Consider the following 17,904-nt stretch of genomic DNA (forward strand, 5'->3'; position numbering starts at 1 on the left):
GTGTGTGTGTTGATACAGGTAATTCTCAGATTCTCTCCAGTTGCTTGTGTGTGTGTGTGTGTGTGTGTGTGTGTATATATGTGTTGATAGAGGCAATTCTCAGATTCTCTCCAGTTGCTTATCCTCCATCCAAAGAAGCACGGCATAAAATCAAATCCGGGGTCACATGAGTGTTAAAAATGACTTAATTTTCTTCGTTTTGTTTGGTCGGGTTTCTTAGAAAAATAACACTTATTCACTTTAAATTTAAAAGCTACAGATGTTTTGAAGCATACACTCTGTTTTATAGTTAAGAAAGAGCAGAGGGATGGCATGGATGTGGAAAAAGTTAGGGAATGATGCAGAAGATGAACAGATACTAGGGCAAGTTTAGCGACTGGAAGTCTCAGACTCTAGGAAGTAAGAAAAACAAGACTTCGTGGAATAACATCCTCATCCCGTGGTTTTCTCAGATGTTGGTCTCTAGCACTAAAATCCATTGCTTTTTCCTAATTTAGGCATAAATGTAGATACTGGCTTTTGGGAAAATTAATGATTGTTGCAGCCCTGATCAAAAGAATACTTTTTCCTTGCAGCCTAATGTGTAAAATGAGAGCAGTGCTGTTTCCGTAAGTTTTGATGTTAGATGTGAAATGTGTATATTAACCCTTCTTTCTTGCAGTTAGTCAACTAGGTACTTTTTGTCAAATCCATGTTTATACAACAGAAGTTTCATAAGGTAAAATACAGTTTCTGAAATTAAATATGACGTATTTTATTTACGAAAGCTCTTTTTGTCTGAATCATACAAAAGCCATGTGAAATCTGTGAAAGGTTCTTTTACTCAGTGACTTAACATTGTTGTATTCCTACCAATTGCTGCATATGAGGTAAAGGAACACATTTTTCCCTGAAAGCCAAATAGATAACTCTACATAACCATACGATACAGGTTGTTTTTTCAAATAAGAATAATTAATGAACTGCAGTACTTTTAAAGTTGCACACATTATAATAGGGCAAATACAATAGTGCTGTTTTAGATTGCAGCTGTTTTTCCAGCTCTCTGTAATAGGTGAACATTGTTACAACTCCAGTATTAAGCAGAAGGCCTCCTTAAGATTCAGTATCAGAGGAAACCCATGTTGCTGGTACCCACTGAGGCTCCTCCTGAGCCTTCTGAACTGCAGACAACAACTGGGCACATGCATCTTGCAAGCTGTCATTCACAATCACGTGATCCAAAAACTGGCCAAACTGAGTCTCCATTTTTTGGGCTAAATCCTCCATCTCTTGTAGATCTTCATCCTTTAGGAGAAATCGAAAAATATGCATAGCAAACTTAATGAGACAAATAGAAATAATATGCAGTTTGTAATTGCTGTTACATTCAGTTGTGTAGCTGTTTATAAACACCATTATGTCATACAAATGTCCTCCATTCTAAACCACAAAACTTATGTTTCTATCTTTAGTCTTGCTTAATGTCTCCCAGGTCAGGTTTTCACAAAATTGAGTAACAGTTTGTAGACAGACCAATCCTCTCAACTTCCTATTTGGACTTAAATTATCTTACTCTATTATCTAAACACTTGAAGCTCTCAAACCATATACAACATAAAACCAAAGAAATTTTACCAGTTAAATATAAATAAAACTTAAAACATAAATTTCAAATGAACATTAATCTGATAAGAATGACATTATTTTGCAGATACAAAATGGCCACTTTGCACATGAGGATGGTATGAACTGGTTCTTCGAAATGAGGCATACCTTTATTACTCTTTGCTTCATGATGACTGAATTCACCTATAATATTGTCTATTTCTACTATTGTGAAATGTTTGTTTAGTCAAGGTCATTTGGCCTTCACTTGGCACTAATGCATTAAATCCATTGCTACTATTTTCTTATTTGTCCACAATAATTAAAATAGTACAACTTATTGCTAATGCAATCATAAACACAAACATAAATACAGGCACTGAGATCTTGTGGCAGTACTCCTTTATAAGATGACCAGAAGCAATTTTGTTAATTTTTTAGATTGCCATAAAAATGAGAACAGAATTTGAAATGCCCATAAGACTCAGAGAATATATCCACAGACTCCACTGTTTGAAATGCAAACTGGAGAATCAAACTTTCATACGGTAGCCATTGACAAAATAATGAAGATAAAAATAGAGAGATAAAGGATAATACAATGATACCTCATGCTCCCATCAGTAACACATATACTAAAATTGGAATGATGTAGAGATTAGCACGGCCCCTATTCAAGGATGACATGCAAATTCGTGGAGCAGTCCATATGTTTAATTTGAGCTTTGCAAGATGAAAAAGTTCTGGAGATCTGCTTCACAATATAAATAGACTTAACACTACTTAACTGTACACTTATAATGGTTAAGATGGTAAGTTTTGTGTTTTATGTTATATGTTTTTTACCACACACACTTACATGCACACACAAACAAGTGGATGTAATATCTTGATCTAGGTGATGGTTACCTGGGTGCATACACATGTAAAAAGTCATTGAGCTGTACACTTAAGATGTATACACCTTGCTGAATGTATGTTATGATTTAAAATATTTAAAGTGTATTTAACGAAAAAAATATATATGTATATCTGGGAAAAAGAATCACTGATTAATCCCACCTGGCTTGGCCCCTCTATTATTGCTATAATCATTAATAAACATCCTTTGTGTTTTAATATATATTTATAAAGGTATCTCATATTACAGTTGAAATAATTAACTAGAGCATTTTAAAGTAAATTCAAATGCTTTTGTAAAATAAGTAATCTATTTAAAATACACACACCCAATTTCTGTGTGACTGCAAATTGTGGCTTGAGGGCCTTTTTTTTAAAAGCTAAACCCCAAAACAGGAGAAAAAAAATGAGTAGCCTTATAGTATTATTAAACTTTATTTTAATATCTATAAATGATGTCCAGTAAAAAGGATAAATGAAACAAAAATCATAAATTTTTGTTTCATTAGAAACAAAAATTATATTCCTTAACATAGGGACGCTCTGGAAACAATACAGTAATTTTTTGACTAGGAAAAAAACCCCACAATACACTCATCTATTTCCTCTGTATCTTACCTTGAACTTCATGTCCACAAAGTAGTTTGTAATGATCTTGGCATTTTTCCGAGATTGCTTCATACAACTCATGCTAGATGGCTTTATAAATATGACATAGGGCTTCAGTTCATGGGTTCGAGCCACTTGAATACCCTACACAGAAAAATTAAATGCACATTTAAGAACAGAAGTCCTAGCAAGCAAAATATCTCAGTTGGCAGAGCATGAGATTGAAGATCTAAAAACAGAAGTCCTAATTTCCTAGAATCAACATGAATGTTCTCAAAATTTCTAAGAACAGAAATTAGCAGTTATTTTTAACCAGAGTATATTCTCATGTGCTCCCAAGTCCTCAACTCTAAAAAACATTTTAATAATTAAGAGATGGAGTTCTGGAATCAAAATTAAGATCAAATACTGGTTCTTCCTCTTGCTAGCTATGACATCCTTATTGAAATCTGAGAATAGGATTCTATACATGATCTCATGGGGAAAAGACAAGGACAGACTCCCAAGGCCAATCAGCTCTGTTTCACCCTCACTTCCCTTTCTTCTTGCCATTGTCTCAAACCAGATAAAACTGACATCTTCACACTGACCACCAGTTTGACCACCAAGTGAGAACAAATCTCATGTCCCCTGATTTTCTTTAGCACACAAGATATATTTTTATGTGACTACAGAAAATACAAAGAAAATACAGGATTATAAAAATTTGGACTACATGTTGTATGTTTTTTATCTTACCTTAACTCGCTTATTCCTGCTCTATTCCACATATGGTCTCAGGGAGACAGCTATCGATATGAAAACATAGGAACCTCACCTCCTGTGTAAAACAACATGTTATTCCCTCCACAGGAAGTTACCTTGATGCCTTTGTGATCAAGGTCAAAGGAAGATTCTTAGTTTTCTTTATGGCTACCTGCTCAGTTCTGTTTTGTTTTGTTTTTTTTGTCTGAGAAACTAGATTTTTTTCCTCAGCTAAGACAAGATAATGGCAATTGATCCTTCAAGTAAGATCCTGGTCCTTAGATATGGGAAGTGGTCTTATCCTAACAGAATAAAGTGTCTCAACTACAACCTAAAGCATGTGCATAAAATGGATGACATGCATTCATTACTTTGGGGAGATGGGAAATACACCACCACAGACCCACCTGAGGCTCTAAGTCCATGACACAAATCTTTCCTTCATCAAGGACTGCTTGAACAGCATCCACACTAGTGCCGTACAGGTGGCCTTTGTACTCACCATACTCGAGCATCCTGCAAGGGTGGGATAAAGAAAAGAACTGTTTCTACAGGTAAAATATTATTAGTAATAACATAAACTCCAACAGAATAGAATAAAATATGTGGACCCTGATGGCACAAAATGAATTAGTGGATGTTTGACAGGAGAAAACAAATATGTTAGGAAATCTAGGACTTAACTACTTCAAATTCTCTAAAATCTGCAGCTCAGTTCTGCTCCCTCTCCAAACTCAATGATTTGGTGTACTAGTAAATCAATATACATTCCCTTACTCAATTTTCCAGATGCAAAAAAAAATTACCCCAGGAGTTTTGGACAATGCATAAAAATAGGGGTTCTATTTTGAATGTTAAACAACCAGAGGGGAGAATCAGATTCTGGACGTCTAGCTTACCTGTGACTATACATGAGGCTTTCAAATGTTTCCTTTGACACATAGTGATACTCACGGCCATCCATTTCATAACTCTTTTTGGAACGAGTAGTATCTGACAAAAAAAGGGAATTTTAAAAAAGATTTTAGAATCTTCAAAATGTTTTACTACCCATATGCATTTGGATAAAGATGTCTGATCAAAATAAATAAATTAATACATAAACGGATAGATAAATTTAATGCTAGAACCAAAAAAGGGAGCCAGACTGGTGATAAGAAAGTAGAAGTTCTCATATCAAAATCAGCTAATCATAAGCCTTTGTTAAGTGTTCATGGTATAAACTAGACCAGAGTGCATTATGGATTAAACCAAGATAAGAAGGCCCTAAGGGAACTCTTGCTGTTACTTCAGAACAGGAAGTAGTGAAGTATATGTGAGCCCTAAGGTGGCTAAGGCCCCCGGGTAGCAAAACCAGCAATATCTTATGTTTAGGTAATGCATTTCCCAAGATCTCATTTCATCCTTCACATTCATAGCTAGGTAAAAGGTTATTATCCGTAGTTTACTGGTAAGTAACTGAAGATTTTAGAGAGTAACTAACTTGCTCACAGGAATAAAACAAATGAAAAACAAAGTTGAAAACAAGCACCTAGGTGTCCTGACTCCTCCCAGACTAATGTCTCCTATTATGCCAGATTGTCTCAGATTTGAAATGGAGAAAGCTCATGACAGTCTGCAGTTTTGCCCAGATACATTAATATCCAAGTGAGATGGTGATTAGTTTTAGTGATCTCCAGAAAGGAAAGATCGGTGGAGTCTGGATTCAGTCTGATTCTTTGATATCACCACTTTGATTATAGATTCTTCAGCCTAAATAGTACCTGGTGTAGAACATAGGAGTTCATTTAGTACCTAAAAGTGATTCATTGTCTGCTCATCCATTTATTCAACTAACATATACTAAGTGCCTGTGTTCCCGCTATCATGTTAGGTTCTTAGAACACAAAGATGAATAAGACACGGTTCCAACTGTGACCTGTATCTACTGCAAAGTTGCTAGTCCCTTAACCTGTATTAAAAAAAATTCTCCTTATTCATAAAACAATGTGTATGTGTATTTGATAAAGTTTAAGGATGAAACAGATCAACATCTGATGATATCAACACATGGAAACAACCAAGTAGGAATCTGAAACAGGCCCTAAATGATAAAAGGAGTTCCAGACATTTCAAGAAGCTCAGAAAGCAAAGGTCATCTGGGGATCATTTTTGTTTTTTCTTTACTCAAGCCTCTCTTTATATCCTTATAGTTCCTACAGTTATGCCACTTCTCCTATAGCATTTTTGTTTTTGTCTTTTGGCCATGCTGCACAGCATGCGGCATCTTAGTGCCCCAACGAGGGATCGGACCTGCGCCCCCTGAAGTGGAAGCGTGGAGTCTTAACCACTGGACTGCCAGGGAAGTCCCTCTTCTAAAGCTTTGTACTGAAAAAACTTCTAGTTCTCAGGTGATAGTAAATTATGTTAATATAAGCCTAAGATGACCCTTTCTCCTTGGCTTCTGTTGGACTGTATTTTATATGGTAGGTTAAAGTCTGTGAATTGGTGCATAATTCATTTTAAGGCATTCATTTTAAGCTTAAAACTGTTCACTAAATTTAAAAAGCAAAATATGGACGACATATTCCCACTTTGAATGATGGTTATCCAGACAACTAACAATTCTTCTGTGTTCTGTGGGCATTTTATTTTTATCCAGATTATTGAAAATGGTGATTTCTTTATTAGTTTTTTTTTTGAGATTAGTGTCCATTCTTACATATGTAAACTGCACTTGGAAGGCACAACCAATGGAATGTGATCATAAAACAACTTTGTTTTCCCTGGCCCTGGATGAAACTCCCGTGACTCTCCTGATGGCTCTTAGGTTTTAAAAAAAAGTTCATTACCATTCATGCCAAAAACTCAGCCTCAATTTAATAATTAAAATTCCGTTCCCATGTAATAATCGAAATTATGAACTTCATTTATATTTTAGGCTTCTTCTCCCCACAACGGGCTCAGACTGGCCTCACCCAGGGAAGCCTGCCATCAGAGAAGTCAGAAGTCAGGAAAGTGAGTTTGATTCAGTTCTTCTCTTCCCTTTCATTGCATTTCTACTTCTCCTCCCCCAATTTTATAACTCTGCAAGGCTAGAGGGCAGAGAGAGAGAGGAGAGGCGAGCAGCACAGGAAAATTCTTACTTTAATTGATGCTGATGCTGGTTGCTCTTGGCTCCTTTTAGACCTGGCAGATGTTTAAATCTGGCTCTTTATCTCCTAGAGGATGTAGTGGCTTATTTTGCAGAGGCTACCACCACCACCAGCGCTGCTGCATATCCCAAATCCATCTCTATTCCACCTAGCCATCTGTGATTTCTTCCACACCCTCGGGTATCTGGGGGTTCAGTTTTGGCCTCCTTTTACAGAGGCTTCCTCTTGGGCAAGAACCAAGACAACCCCAGGCTGACTTTCTTCCACGTCATCCAACCAGATCTGGTCCTTGGGAAAAATCACAACTCTTTTGCTGTGACAGACTCTAAAAGGGCAGCTACCTCCCAAAATATAGCCTTTGGCCACTTCCTCTAAGCTCTCATCCTTTAGATTTTTCAGATATAATTCTGACACCAGTCTTCTGTGTCTCCCAAACAGCAGGGAACACATATTAAGCTCTTTAAGTGGTTTTCCTAACTTCTTCTCTCTTGGCTTGAGGTGAAGGGGAAGCACCCACACCCACATGCTCCTCCAGCTTGGATGGTATAATACTTATAGTTTATATAAAATTATATGTGCATGTATTAAAATTTTAAATATGATAAAGCATTTAAAAAGCCAAGCATACCGCCAGAAAGATAGTAAGTACTGAATGAATGTTATCCATTACTGCTAAATATTTAGTTTTCCTGAAAGGTTATCTATACGATTGCTAAAAAATGAAAAGAAGACTCACCTTTTAAAAGCCTAGCTAGGCTACACGCTAGTAAATCAATTTCCTCTATTAAAATAAATATAGTTAGAAATATTGAGGACTATCTCTTGTGTCTTATATTCTTACAACAAAGATGGTATAACATAGTTAAGTGAGATGAGTACATCTGCAGAGGCAAAGAAAGTTCTACCAAAACATGAACCCCTATGAAAGAAAAAGTAAACGTACGTGGCACAGCACTTTGAAAACGGTTCGGATCAAGTTCAATGAGTTGTCTCCTCAGTTCATTTACTCCAACACCAGAAGGTCCTAAACACAAAACACCACATATGGAAATTATTAGAGGTGGATAAGTAGAGTTACATGATGAAATCATCACTTCAGTCTTCCTGTTGAAGACACTTGAGAGCACATGGTATTGGGGAAATAACATAGTTTCCATTCTCATGAACTGAAATAAACTCTTCCCAGAAAACTCTTGGGAATTTTCTTGGTGACCCATGGAGTAAACCACACTTCTCCAACATTCAGAAATGAGGTAGGGAATTGCAGGAACCTGTCACCCCAGCAAACTTCGTCTAATGTTGGATATTCAGAATTCTCTGGCCTCGAGTCAGATCATTTCAGACAAGCTGTCTTTTCTCTTCCTATGAAGTTCCTATCACATCACAACCAGCTTCCACAATTACAGAATTCAGGGACACATCTCCTGACAGATGGTGGAGTCAGCACCCCCATGTGCAACTGGAGAAAGGGCTGGTTCATGAGCAGAGAACTGTGTGGTCCACAAGCCCATGCTTAGGCTACTGCGCTTGGCTTAATGCTCTTCTGCTCCCACATTGAAATTCTTAATCATTTTTGAGTAAGGGGCTTTTGCATTTTTATTTTGCCCAGCATCCTAAAAATTCTGTAGCTGGTCCTGGCTATAAGGTATGTTGTTCTGCTCCAAAGGGGCCTGCCTTGATCACAACTGGAATACACAGAGAAGATGGCAGTAAGATGTACGTTCCTACTGCTGCAGTAATCAGCTTTGCAGAGATCTTGGTCACAAAGTAGATCATCTCAGGGCTTCCCTGGTGGCGCAGTGGTTAAGAATCCGCCTGCCAATGCAGGGGACACAGGTTCAAGCCTTGGTCCAGGGAGCTCCCACATGCTGTAGAGCAACTAAGCCCGTGCATCACAACTACTGAGCCTGCGCTCTAGAGCCCGGAAGCCACAACTACTGAGCCCATGTGCCACAGCTACTGAAGCCCACGCACCTAGAGCCCATGCTCCGCAACAAGAGAAGCCACTGCAATGAGAAGCCCGTGCACCGTAGGGAAGAGTAGCTCCAGCTCGCTGCAACTAGAGAAAGACAGAGTGCTGCAGCGAAGACCCAAAACAGCCAAAAATACATAAAGTAAATTTTTTGAAAAAGTAGATCATCCCAGCACTATTTGCCCTGTTCTTCAGCACCAAAGATACAGTCCAGAAGACTTTTAGGCACTTCTAAAGGAGATGGTTACAAATTTCTTAAGGGAATGAATCTTAAGCATTTTTATTTCTAATATAGACTAATGATCCAGTCTGGGGGGAAACATTCATCTATGCTTATAGAACAAACTCTAAACCAGATACTAAAAAAAATCTCGCTTATAACCTAATCATACTACATCTTGTTATTACACAGGTTCATATACACCATGGCATACTGCATTCAATTGTAGACAATTAAAGCATGATCCATAACGTTTTATTTATAAACACACATAAAAAACAAGCTTTATTTATTTAATTTTTTTTTGCAGTACGCGGGCCTCTCACTGTTGTGGCCTCTCCCGTTGCGGAGCACAGGCTCCACACGCGCAGGCTCAGCGGCCATGGCTCACGGGCCTAGCCGCTCCATGGCATGTGGGATCCTCCCGGACCGGGGCATGAACCCGCGTCCCCCGCATCAGCAGGAGGACTCTCAACCACTGCGCCACCAGGGAAGCCCAGGCTTTATTTTTTTTTTAAGGTGTTTATATGCAGGTCCATAAAGACTCTTACTTTTACCACTACTCCCAATGCAAGACTACTGAATCCAGGAGAGCCTCGCCATGGATGAGGAGACACTGCCTTCGGGGACATACCCACAAGCACGATGAGGCGGTGCTTGTCTGCAGGGCGTCGCTGGTACCGCACCACCTCCTCGTATGGGGCGCCCGCTGCGCCGGAGCAGGTGCTGGCGCCGCATACCTTGGCTCGCAGCTGGCTGAGGTGGGACCAGCGGCGGCAGAGGCGCATGCTGCGACGGAAACCGGCTGCGAGGGAAGAAACGCACGGGACGTGAGACCCAGGGCAGGAGAGGTCGCTTCCTGTCTCACACCAGAAGGAGCATGCGGTGATTGTGATCCGGAAGAGTTAATTAACACACATCTGTCTGAAGGTAGAAGATAGGAAGCAATACAAAGGGAAACAGCAAAATGCCCCCACGTGACCTCTAAGTTGCGTCCAGCGCCTGCTATGTGCCGGGCATTGGTGCTGGGGATACAGTGGTCAACTAAACCAAGCCCATTTCCTCATGGAATTTACATTTTATGCAGGAGGAGAAAGAAAAATAAACTGCAATAAAGATAAGTGCTTAGAAGAAGGGTAAGTGGATAGTGACCGGGATGCTTTTTCAGGTTGGAGGTTCATTTAAGCGTCTTTGAAAAGTCAACATTGAGCAGGGCTCTGAATGATGTAACGGAGCCAGGTGAGGAGGCGTCTGTGGGGAAGAGCAGTCCAGGCTGAGGAAACAGCATTGCAAAGGTGCAGAGAAAGGATCTTGCTTGGAGTGCTTGAGGAAGATAAGGAGGCCTGTGTACTGAGGGGCAGTGAGCAGTAGGGAGAGTGGTAGGAAATGGGGTTGGAAAGGAAGCCAGGAGGCCACACAGAGACTTGGTCAAGTGTTGGATTGTGGTCAAAGTGGGATGCGAAGTCGCTGGACGGTGGAGGGTTGGGTGTGCCATGATTTGATTTATGTTTCAGGTGGATGCACTTAGACACAGGCAGGTTAGGTGGTTGCCCACCACTGTGTGCTCAGTAGCAGAGTTGGACATCTTAGTGGTGATTTCCAAACTCCTAGAATCCCACATAATCTGCCTACTGAATCACAGGGCTTTCTGGTATTTTCAGAGCCATTCCCAGGTCCTGTCAGAAGATGGAGCTAGGGACTATATGTGAATATATAAATACGCACACATTTACATTGCTTGTATCTATATGTGTTGAACACCATGAGTTCACACTAATGCCTACAATGCCAATGCGACACTACAGTTTTCATTCTAGCCTTCCTCCATTCCATATGGGTAACTCCTTTCTCTAAGAGTGGGAAATCTAGCTCTTATTTGCCTCAATACATTTACTTATTGTATCAATTAACAGCACCTGGGTGGGATGGGGGACGCATAGTACCCAGCAGCCTGGCAGGAAGTGCCAAGCCCAAACTAGGTAAGGAGGGCATAGTTATAGAGGCTGTGAGGTGTCAGGATCCAAGTGGTGGCAGCTGCCCCACTCACTTTGGCTCCAACGACCTGCTCCAGGCTGCCATCACCCCTGCAATGATGCCTTCCCCACGCTGCTCAAGCTCTGATGCCCCACTCTAGACTGCTTCTTCTCCACATTTGTGTAGATGCCTACCCTACTCAACCTGCCTAATGGCTTTTGGGCTGAATTATTCTGGAAGGGATGCAGAAAAATGGCCCCATTTTTTTTAAAGCTCCCCAGTGATTCCAATGTGCATCCAGACCTGGGGACCAACATTCTGCTTTACAGACCCTGCAGCCCTGCTGTTTTCCCACTGTCTCACATAAGGAGGAAGCCCAGCATGGTTTTAAATGAATGGTGAAGGTGCCTGGTCTTTCAGAAAGCTCTGCTCAGCTCATGGAAACATGAACATAAAAAATAAGTGTAGTGGTCAGAGAACTGGTCTCTTTAGAGTAAGGTGAATACATTATGGAACAGACTGGCAGAAAACAAAAGACTTGTGTTTGATGAATAATTAGGAGATATCCAATATAAACCAGATGAATTACAATAAATGATCAACACATCAGAATACTGATTATTTTTTTAAATAAGGATAGAGAGAAACCAGAACAAGGAACAAGTTTGGGAACATCCATCAGCAAAAGAAGCTTTCAGAAGAGTCGGGCTCATTCATAATTCATAAAATAAGTTATATTCATGTGAATATAACTTAGCAAGTGACAAAGACCCACCTTCTATTAATCATTACCTACCAATATAGAACTTCTGGCCATAGCCAACGAATTCCTCCTTGTCTGTAACACAGCAAATGGCAGGAACCGAATATGGCAGAGGAGAACGAGAACTTTACTTAGAATGGATGCATGAAATTATCTTCAAATCTTCAAGAGACACTATTTCAGTAGATGGCAGCACAGCTGACTTTATCCTTGAGTGCCTTATTAAAAAATGTCCTAGCACTTTCCATCCTATCACGTGCACCAAACTATATAGAGACACTATCCAGAAATTTAGCAATACACTGAATGTATTCTGTCTAGTATGGTTGGAACAAAAAACTATCATAGTCTTCTTTAAAGTTATAAGAAAGATATTGAGTCGTAGTAAAAAGATAAATTTGGGTATGCATTTTTAAATGTACCCAAAGAAAACATATTTTCAAAAAAGGAAACATATAAACTGGTCTTGGCTTTAACTCATAGATATGGTGTTCTGTAGGTCCTATAATTAATCTCTTTGTTAGAAATGGGTTTTTATTCTTTTCCCTTATGAGGTGGTTCATTCTGTATGAAATTAGTATTTGTTTTATGGCTGCAAATTGTTTCTGACTGTCCAGGACTCTGAGAGACAAAAGTTAGGAAAACTGTGCCCAGCAGTAACATCTAGAGCTTGTTTAAACTTCTGTCTCTGCTTCCACTGGGGTCTCAGAAAAATTGTCCAAAACTCTGGGAAAAAATATTATAAAAATATCATTTTCAAATTACTTTTTACTAACATGTATTCTTTTTCACTTACACAACTCTGTTCTGATCATCGAAATAATATAGAAAGAGCATTTGTTCATAGAATGAACGGACATATACCTTTCTTCCTTAAGCTTTGTGTTTAAACACCCATTTTAAAATATAAAGAAAACACACCAATATCAATTCCATCTTCTGGTAAGTAAGCATATTTTTCTAACTGAAAATTGGAAATAAGTTTAAAAGGAAATGTTTACTTAGGGATACAGTGATAAAGTTTAATTACTTTCATTGTTCATTTAAAAATATTCTCTATGACATTGTATATCTCATCACTGATTTCACCCTTAAAATATCATATCTTATCTTAAAATATATCCAGTCAAGTATTCATGTTGAGGCACTGAAAGACCTCAAACAGAGCTCTATTTGGCTTATCAAGGACATAAAAATGAGTAGTCACCTTCTGAAAGTTCCTCTGGAGATTTGGATAAGTGAAGAAACAGACATGAAAAAGTTAAGCCTTTGAGAAGATCAAGTTGGCAAAACAAAGACAAATAACAATGAAGACAAATGACACAAGTGAGGCATTCATGTCACCCTTAGAGAAAGTTGTAACCTGGGCAAGACCTGCCGAGGCAAATGAATAACACACAACTGGAAACTCAGAAACTCGTTGGACCTGCCTCTGCTGCCCAGCAGACAGTAACTTTTCTTGCAAGTTGCTTATCTAGACTCTCCTTGAAGGCTTTCTATCCATGCAGACTCCTCTCTACTTGGTTGGCAAAGAATGGGACTTGAAAGAGAAATTTTCAAGGCAACCGATTTGAGCCTCTTCTTCCCTTCTCTACCAGAGGCCATCTAGCTGCAACCCTGTGAAGGCGAGGAAGTGGTGGAAGGGCCACTGGGGAAGCTCTGCAACGAGTGTCCTCATTCCTTACCTGTCCGGGTCCAGTCACACATTTCCATCTCCAGCTGGTCCCTTGAAGACAGGTGCAACTGAACACAGAGTGTACTGTTTTCTTTGTTTTCTAGATATCTCGAAACATCCATCACCCCTGTTTTTGTTTGTTTGGTTTTTGTTGGGGGGTGTATGTTTTTATCTGTTTTTTAAAATGGCATTCCTAATTAGACTACACCATCCAGAAAGATCCAAAGAGGTCACATGATACGTCATTCAGAGAAGAGTTGGGACCAAAACTGAAGAAACTTAACTGCCCATTAAATGCTCTAAGTAACAGAATTAAGCATCATGAATGACTGTCGTTATTTATTTAGAAAAAATGCCAGCTGGGTGCCAGTTGTTCCTTAACTGAGCTCCCAAGTGAGCTGGATTCAGAATAATGTACTTGAGAGTTCTCACTCTTTCAACAAAGAGGAGTCCAGAAGGAGTGCTTTGCAGTAACTAAGGGCAGCTGCACACTTTCCTCTGCAGTGCTGTTATTAGAGAACTAGCTGCTGATTGCCCCTATTACTTCTTCATTAAAATGCTGGCTAACACTCATGCACTTACATTCTAAGCACTTTACTTATATAAATTATTTTTCCCACTTTAGACATGGGCACCTGAAGGGCAGAGAGGTTACGTGACAGATGACCCCTGGCTAGTTGGACCAGGATTCATGCTTGGAGAATCCAGCTCCAGTCCATGGCATTGACTACTGCAACATTGTCTCTCCTTTCACAGACATCACAATACCTCTAAGCCTCAACCACAACTTTGGCAGGTAGAGTGTCTCCCAACAAAATGATGCGTTGAACAGAGCAAAGAAGGGTGACTATAGTCCAGAGGAATTAAAAATTAAACCAATCCCAAACATTGAACCAAGTGTAGATCATTAAATTACCCCTAACAGGAAATTCCTTGGCAGTCCAGTGGTTAGGACTTGACGCTTTCACTGCCGTGGCTCTGGTTCAGTCCCTGGTCCGGGGACTAAGAAACTTAGATCCCACAAGCTGGGCAGCAGTGTGGGGGCGGGGGGGAAGGTTACCCCTAACAAGCCAACTATCTAATTGAAAATAGGAAATTTAGAAGCAACATAAATGGTACATAAATAATTTAGGTGAGTAGTTCCCAACTCCGTGTGTCTCAATACATTTTTTTTTAAGATTTTTTTTATGTGGACCATTTTTAAACTCTTTATTGAATTTGTTACAATATTGCTTCTGTTTCATGTTTTTGATTATTTGGCCGTGAGGCATGTGGGATCTTAGCTCCCCGACCAGGAATTGAACCCACACCCCCTGCACTGGAAGGCAAAGTCTTAACCACTGGACCGCTAGGGATGTCCCAATGCTATCTTCCATTATAACTAATATTTATAACAATCTCTCTAAGCTTAAAAAATGAAATTCATAGATATATTCTAACACATCATTTTAAAACAGCAACGTAATGCTCTAACTGTAATGTAAAGGAAAATTAAAAGGAAGTAATTTATGTTTTAAAAGGACGTGTTTCAAAAAGTATATATTTCAAAATATAAATCTTTGGGCATGGCTTCTCTAGAAGACATAAACTATTAGATGCTTATACCTACTTATACTGAAGAAGCATGGATTTAAAGGAAGTGAAAAGATCAGAAAATAGTCCTTATATGAAGTATAGAAAAATAGAAGAGCAAAGTAACGAGTGGAGACTAGAACAAAGAGTGTTCTGATAACAGACCAGATTTATTGGTATATATGGGAAAGAGGGAAATTGCCTTAACTGAGGTAGGTGTAATATGCCAAAGCACTGATGAAATGGAGAAAATGAGGAAACATCATACACTTGGAAGCAAGTTAGTAATGTTAACATGCTCCAAAAGGCTGCCAGTTTTTCAAAATACTCCATGGGACTTACTTTGTTACTAATAACGTCAACATTACGTTGAGGAACAGACACTTGATTATACCATGTGTCATCAATAATGGCAATAACATATTAAAGAAAAAGAAAATAATTGGTTTGGTATAGATACCTCACTTTCCAGTTGATTTAATATCAGTATGGATTAGAATGTGTGGAATAAATTATTCAATAATTTCAAGGCAATGTCTTTATTCTGTTTAAATGTCTCTCTCCATAATGACTGTCTTCTAAACTAATGAGCTTTTCATGTTACATCTTGTGAAAACTTACATCACTGTTGTGTACTAAAGAACTACTTACTCAGATTCCTAATGAGTTTTGTCTAGCAGGACATTCAGGACATCATGCAGGATGGTCTCACACACAGCAGGTCATCTAGCATCCCTGACTCCCACCAGCTAAAGGCCAGTAGTGTCCCCAATCAATGTGACAACCCAAAAATGCCCCCATAGGGTTCCAAAATGTCCCTAATGAGAAGCACTGCATATGGTGAAGTTTACAATATCTCATGACTATACTGTTGATGTCTTTAAGCAATTATTGTGTCGTTAAAAGTGTTTAAGTTATACCAACATTTGGAATATACATTTAAAAATCAGTATAAAATATTCATGTTTTATTTACCAGATTCAAATGTTTCTTCATCTATGGTTTTCCACGGAGGCAAAAAACCAAAAGTATAGTTACATTACTATCCATACTGAGTCTATAGTTCAACAGTCTAATTCAATTCCCTGACCCTACGATTCTGCACACACACCACTTTTAAAATGTTTTTCCTAAATCAAGGCCAACTCAGTGGTGTGTCTGTGGCATATAAAGCCTTAAATGAGTATGTATAAGCAGTGGGGCTGTGACGACAAGAAGGGGTACAGCAGGAGCTTAAAATAAATAAATAAAATCATAAAATAGAAAAGAATAAATTAAATTAAATTAAAAAGAAGCTCAGAGGGAAGGAAAAGGTGGAATGTCATGGTAAACACCAATAGATGGTTGGATTCTATACAGCTTTGCTGCTAGAGGTTTGCTTGAAGCTTTGGGGGGTCCATAAGCAAGGGGAGTGTGGCTAGAAGAAGGAGCATATGAATGGCCTGGTTGGGTTAGGGTTGTTTAGGTGACTGAGAAATACCTGAGATAAACCAAGTCCCTCATCAGTTAAAACGATTCTCGTTAGTGTTTTAGAGAGACATTAAGCATAAAAAAACTAGAATTTATATGGAGAGCAATTAGAAATATATAGCAATGTTACCAACACACACATCCTTACATCAGGCAATGCTGCATCTAAGGTATACACACATTTGTGAAACGATATACTTAGCATTGTTTATAATAGAAAAGATTGGACATAATTCAAATGTCTACCAATAAGTGATTATATAAATGCACAATAACTTATTTAACCAATAAACCGTTTAAAATATATGAGGAGGCTCTTTATGTACTACGATGGAATCATCTCCAGGATGTGTATTATTAAGTAAAAAAGCCAGGAACGGAACAGTGTATATAGCATACCATCAAAGAGTACATGCACTTGTGTTTTAAAAAGAAGTGAGAATGAGGGTGTGGGAGAGGAGAAAAAAATATACATCGTTGCACGGAATATGTCTGGAGGGATGCCCAAGAAACTGAGAGCATTTACTGCCTCAAGAAAGAAAACTGAGTAGGGGAACAGGAAGAGAGGGAATTTTGCTGAATATACTTTTGTAGTTTTTGAATTTTAAATATGTGAATGTGTTACCTAATAAAAAATTTTAATTAAAATTACAGAAGGGAAATGAATACTACTGCAAGTTAAAAACAAAAAACCCAGGATGTGTACTTGGTAAAATAAACATAATGTCAGCGTTATTCTGTAGTTGTTCTGGGAAATACATGTAAATCTTTGAAATACCCAGTATTTAAACATTTCATATCATTATTTAATGTCTAAAAACTAGATTAACCCATAAAGCCAAGACAAAGTCACCTATCAGACTAAAGACGCTTCAACTAGTCTTCCAACAAAATCCTAGTGATTCTTGAACCAATCTTAGTTCTGCCACTAAATTTGAAAAATCTTCTCCCAATTTCCAAAAAAAAAAAATCTAAGAACAGAAATGTGAAGTATTTCTCAGAAATTTGGAACACATGACTATTGATCTATACTAGAATCTACCAGAAAATGGTATCAAACAATAACAAAATAGATATTTTGCTTTTTAAAAATCTGATATCTCAGGCTTCCCTGGTGGCGCAGTGGTTGAGAGTCCGCCTGCCAATGCAGGGGACACAGGTTCGTGCCCCAGTCCGGGAGGATCCCACATGACGCGGAGCGGCTGGGCCCGTGAGCCATGACCGCTGAGCCTGCGCGTCCGGAGCCTGTGCTCCGCAACGGGAGAGGCCACAGCAGTGAGAGGC

At 38.9% G+C, this 17,904-nt stretch overlaps 1 protein-coding gene and 1 non-coding gene across 2 annotated transcripts in view; one reads left to right on the forward strand and one right to left on the reverse strand.

Annotated features, from left to right (window-relative positions):
- Positions 1-740: 740 nt before the first annotated feature.
- MPP4 (MAGUK p55 scaffold protein 4) overlaps positions 741-17,904 on the reverse strand; it is a 40,168-nt gene continuing 23,004 nt past the window's right edge. The window contains exons 13-21 of the mRNA XM_004262851.3: positions 16,126-16,146; positions 13,111-13,125; positions 11,937-11,978; positions 9,801-9,971; positions 7,918-7,998; positions 4,740-4,833; positions 4,248-4,356; positions 3,106-3,240; positions 741-1,287 (exon numbers count right to left, since the gene is read on the reverse strand). Coding sequence (XP_004262899.1) covers positions 1,096-1,287; positions 3,106-3,240; positions 4,248-4,356; positions 4,740-4,833; positions 7,918-7,998; positions 9,801-9,971; positions 11,937-11,978; positions 13,111-13,125; positions 16,126-16,146 — 860 coding nt within the window. The 3' untranslated portion in view covers positions 741-1,095. The remainder of the gene's footprint in view (positions 1,288-3,105; positions 3,241-4,247; positions 4,357-4,739; positions 4,834-7,917; positions 7,999-9,800; positions 9,972-11,936; positions 11,979-13,110; positions 13,126-16,125; positions 16,147-17,904) is intronic.
- Positions 2,199-2,302, forward strand: LOC117201889 (U6 spliceosomal RNA). The gene has a single exon (XR_004484022.1). It is a non-coding gene; the product is annotated as a U6 spliceosomal RNA (small nuclear RNA).

Source organism: Orcinus orca, chromosome 7 (assembly GCF_937001465.1).
Source record: "Orcinus orca chromosome 7, mOrcOrc1.1, whole genome shotgun sequence".
NCBI lineage: Eukaryota > Metazoa > Chordata > Mammalia > Artiodactyla > Delphinidae > Orcinus > Orcinus orca.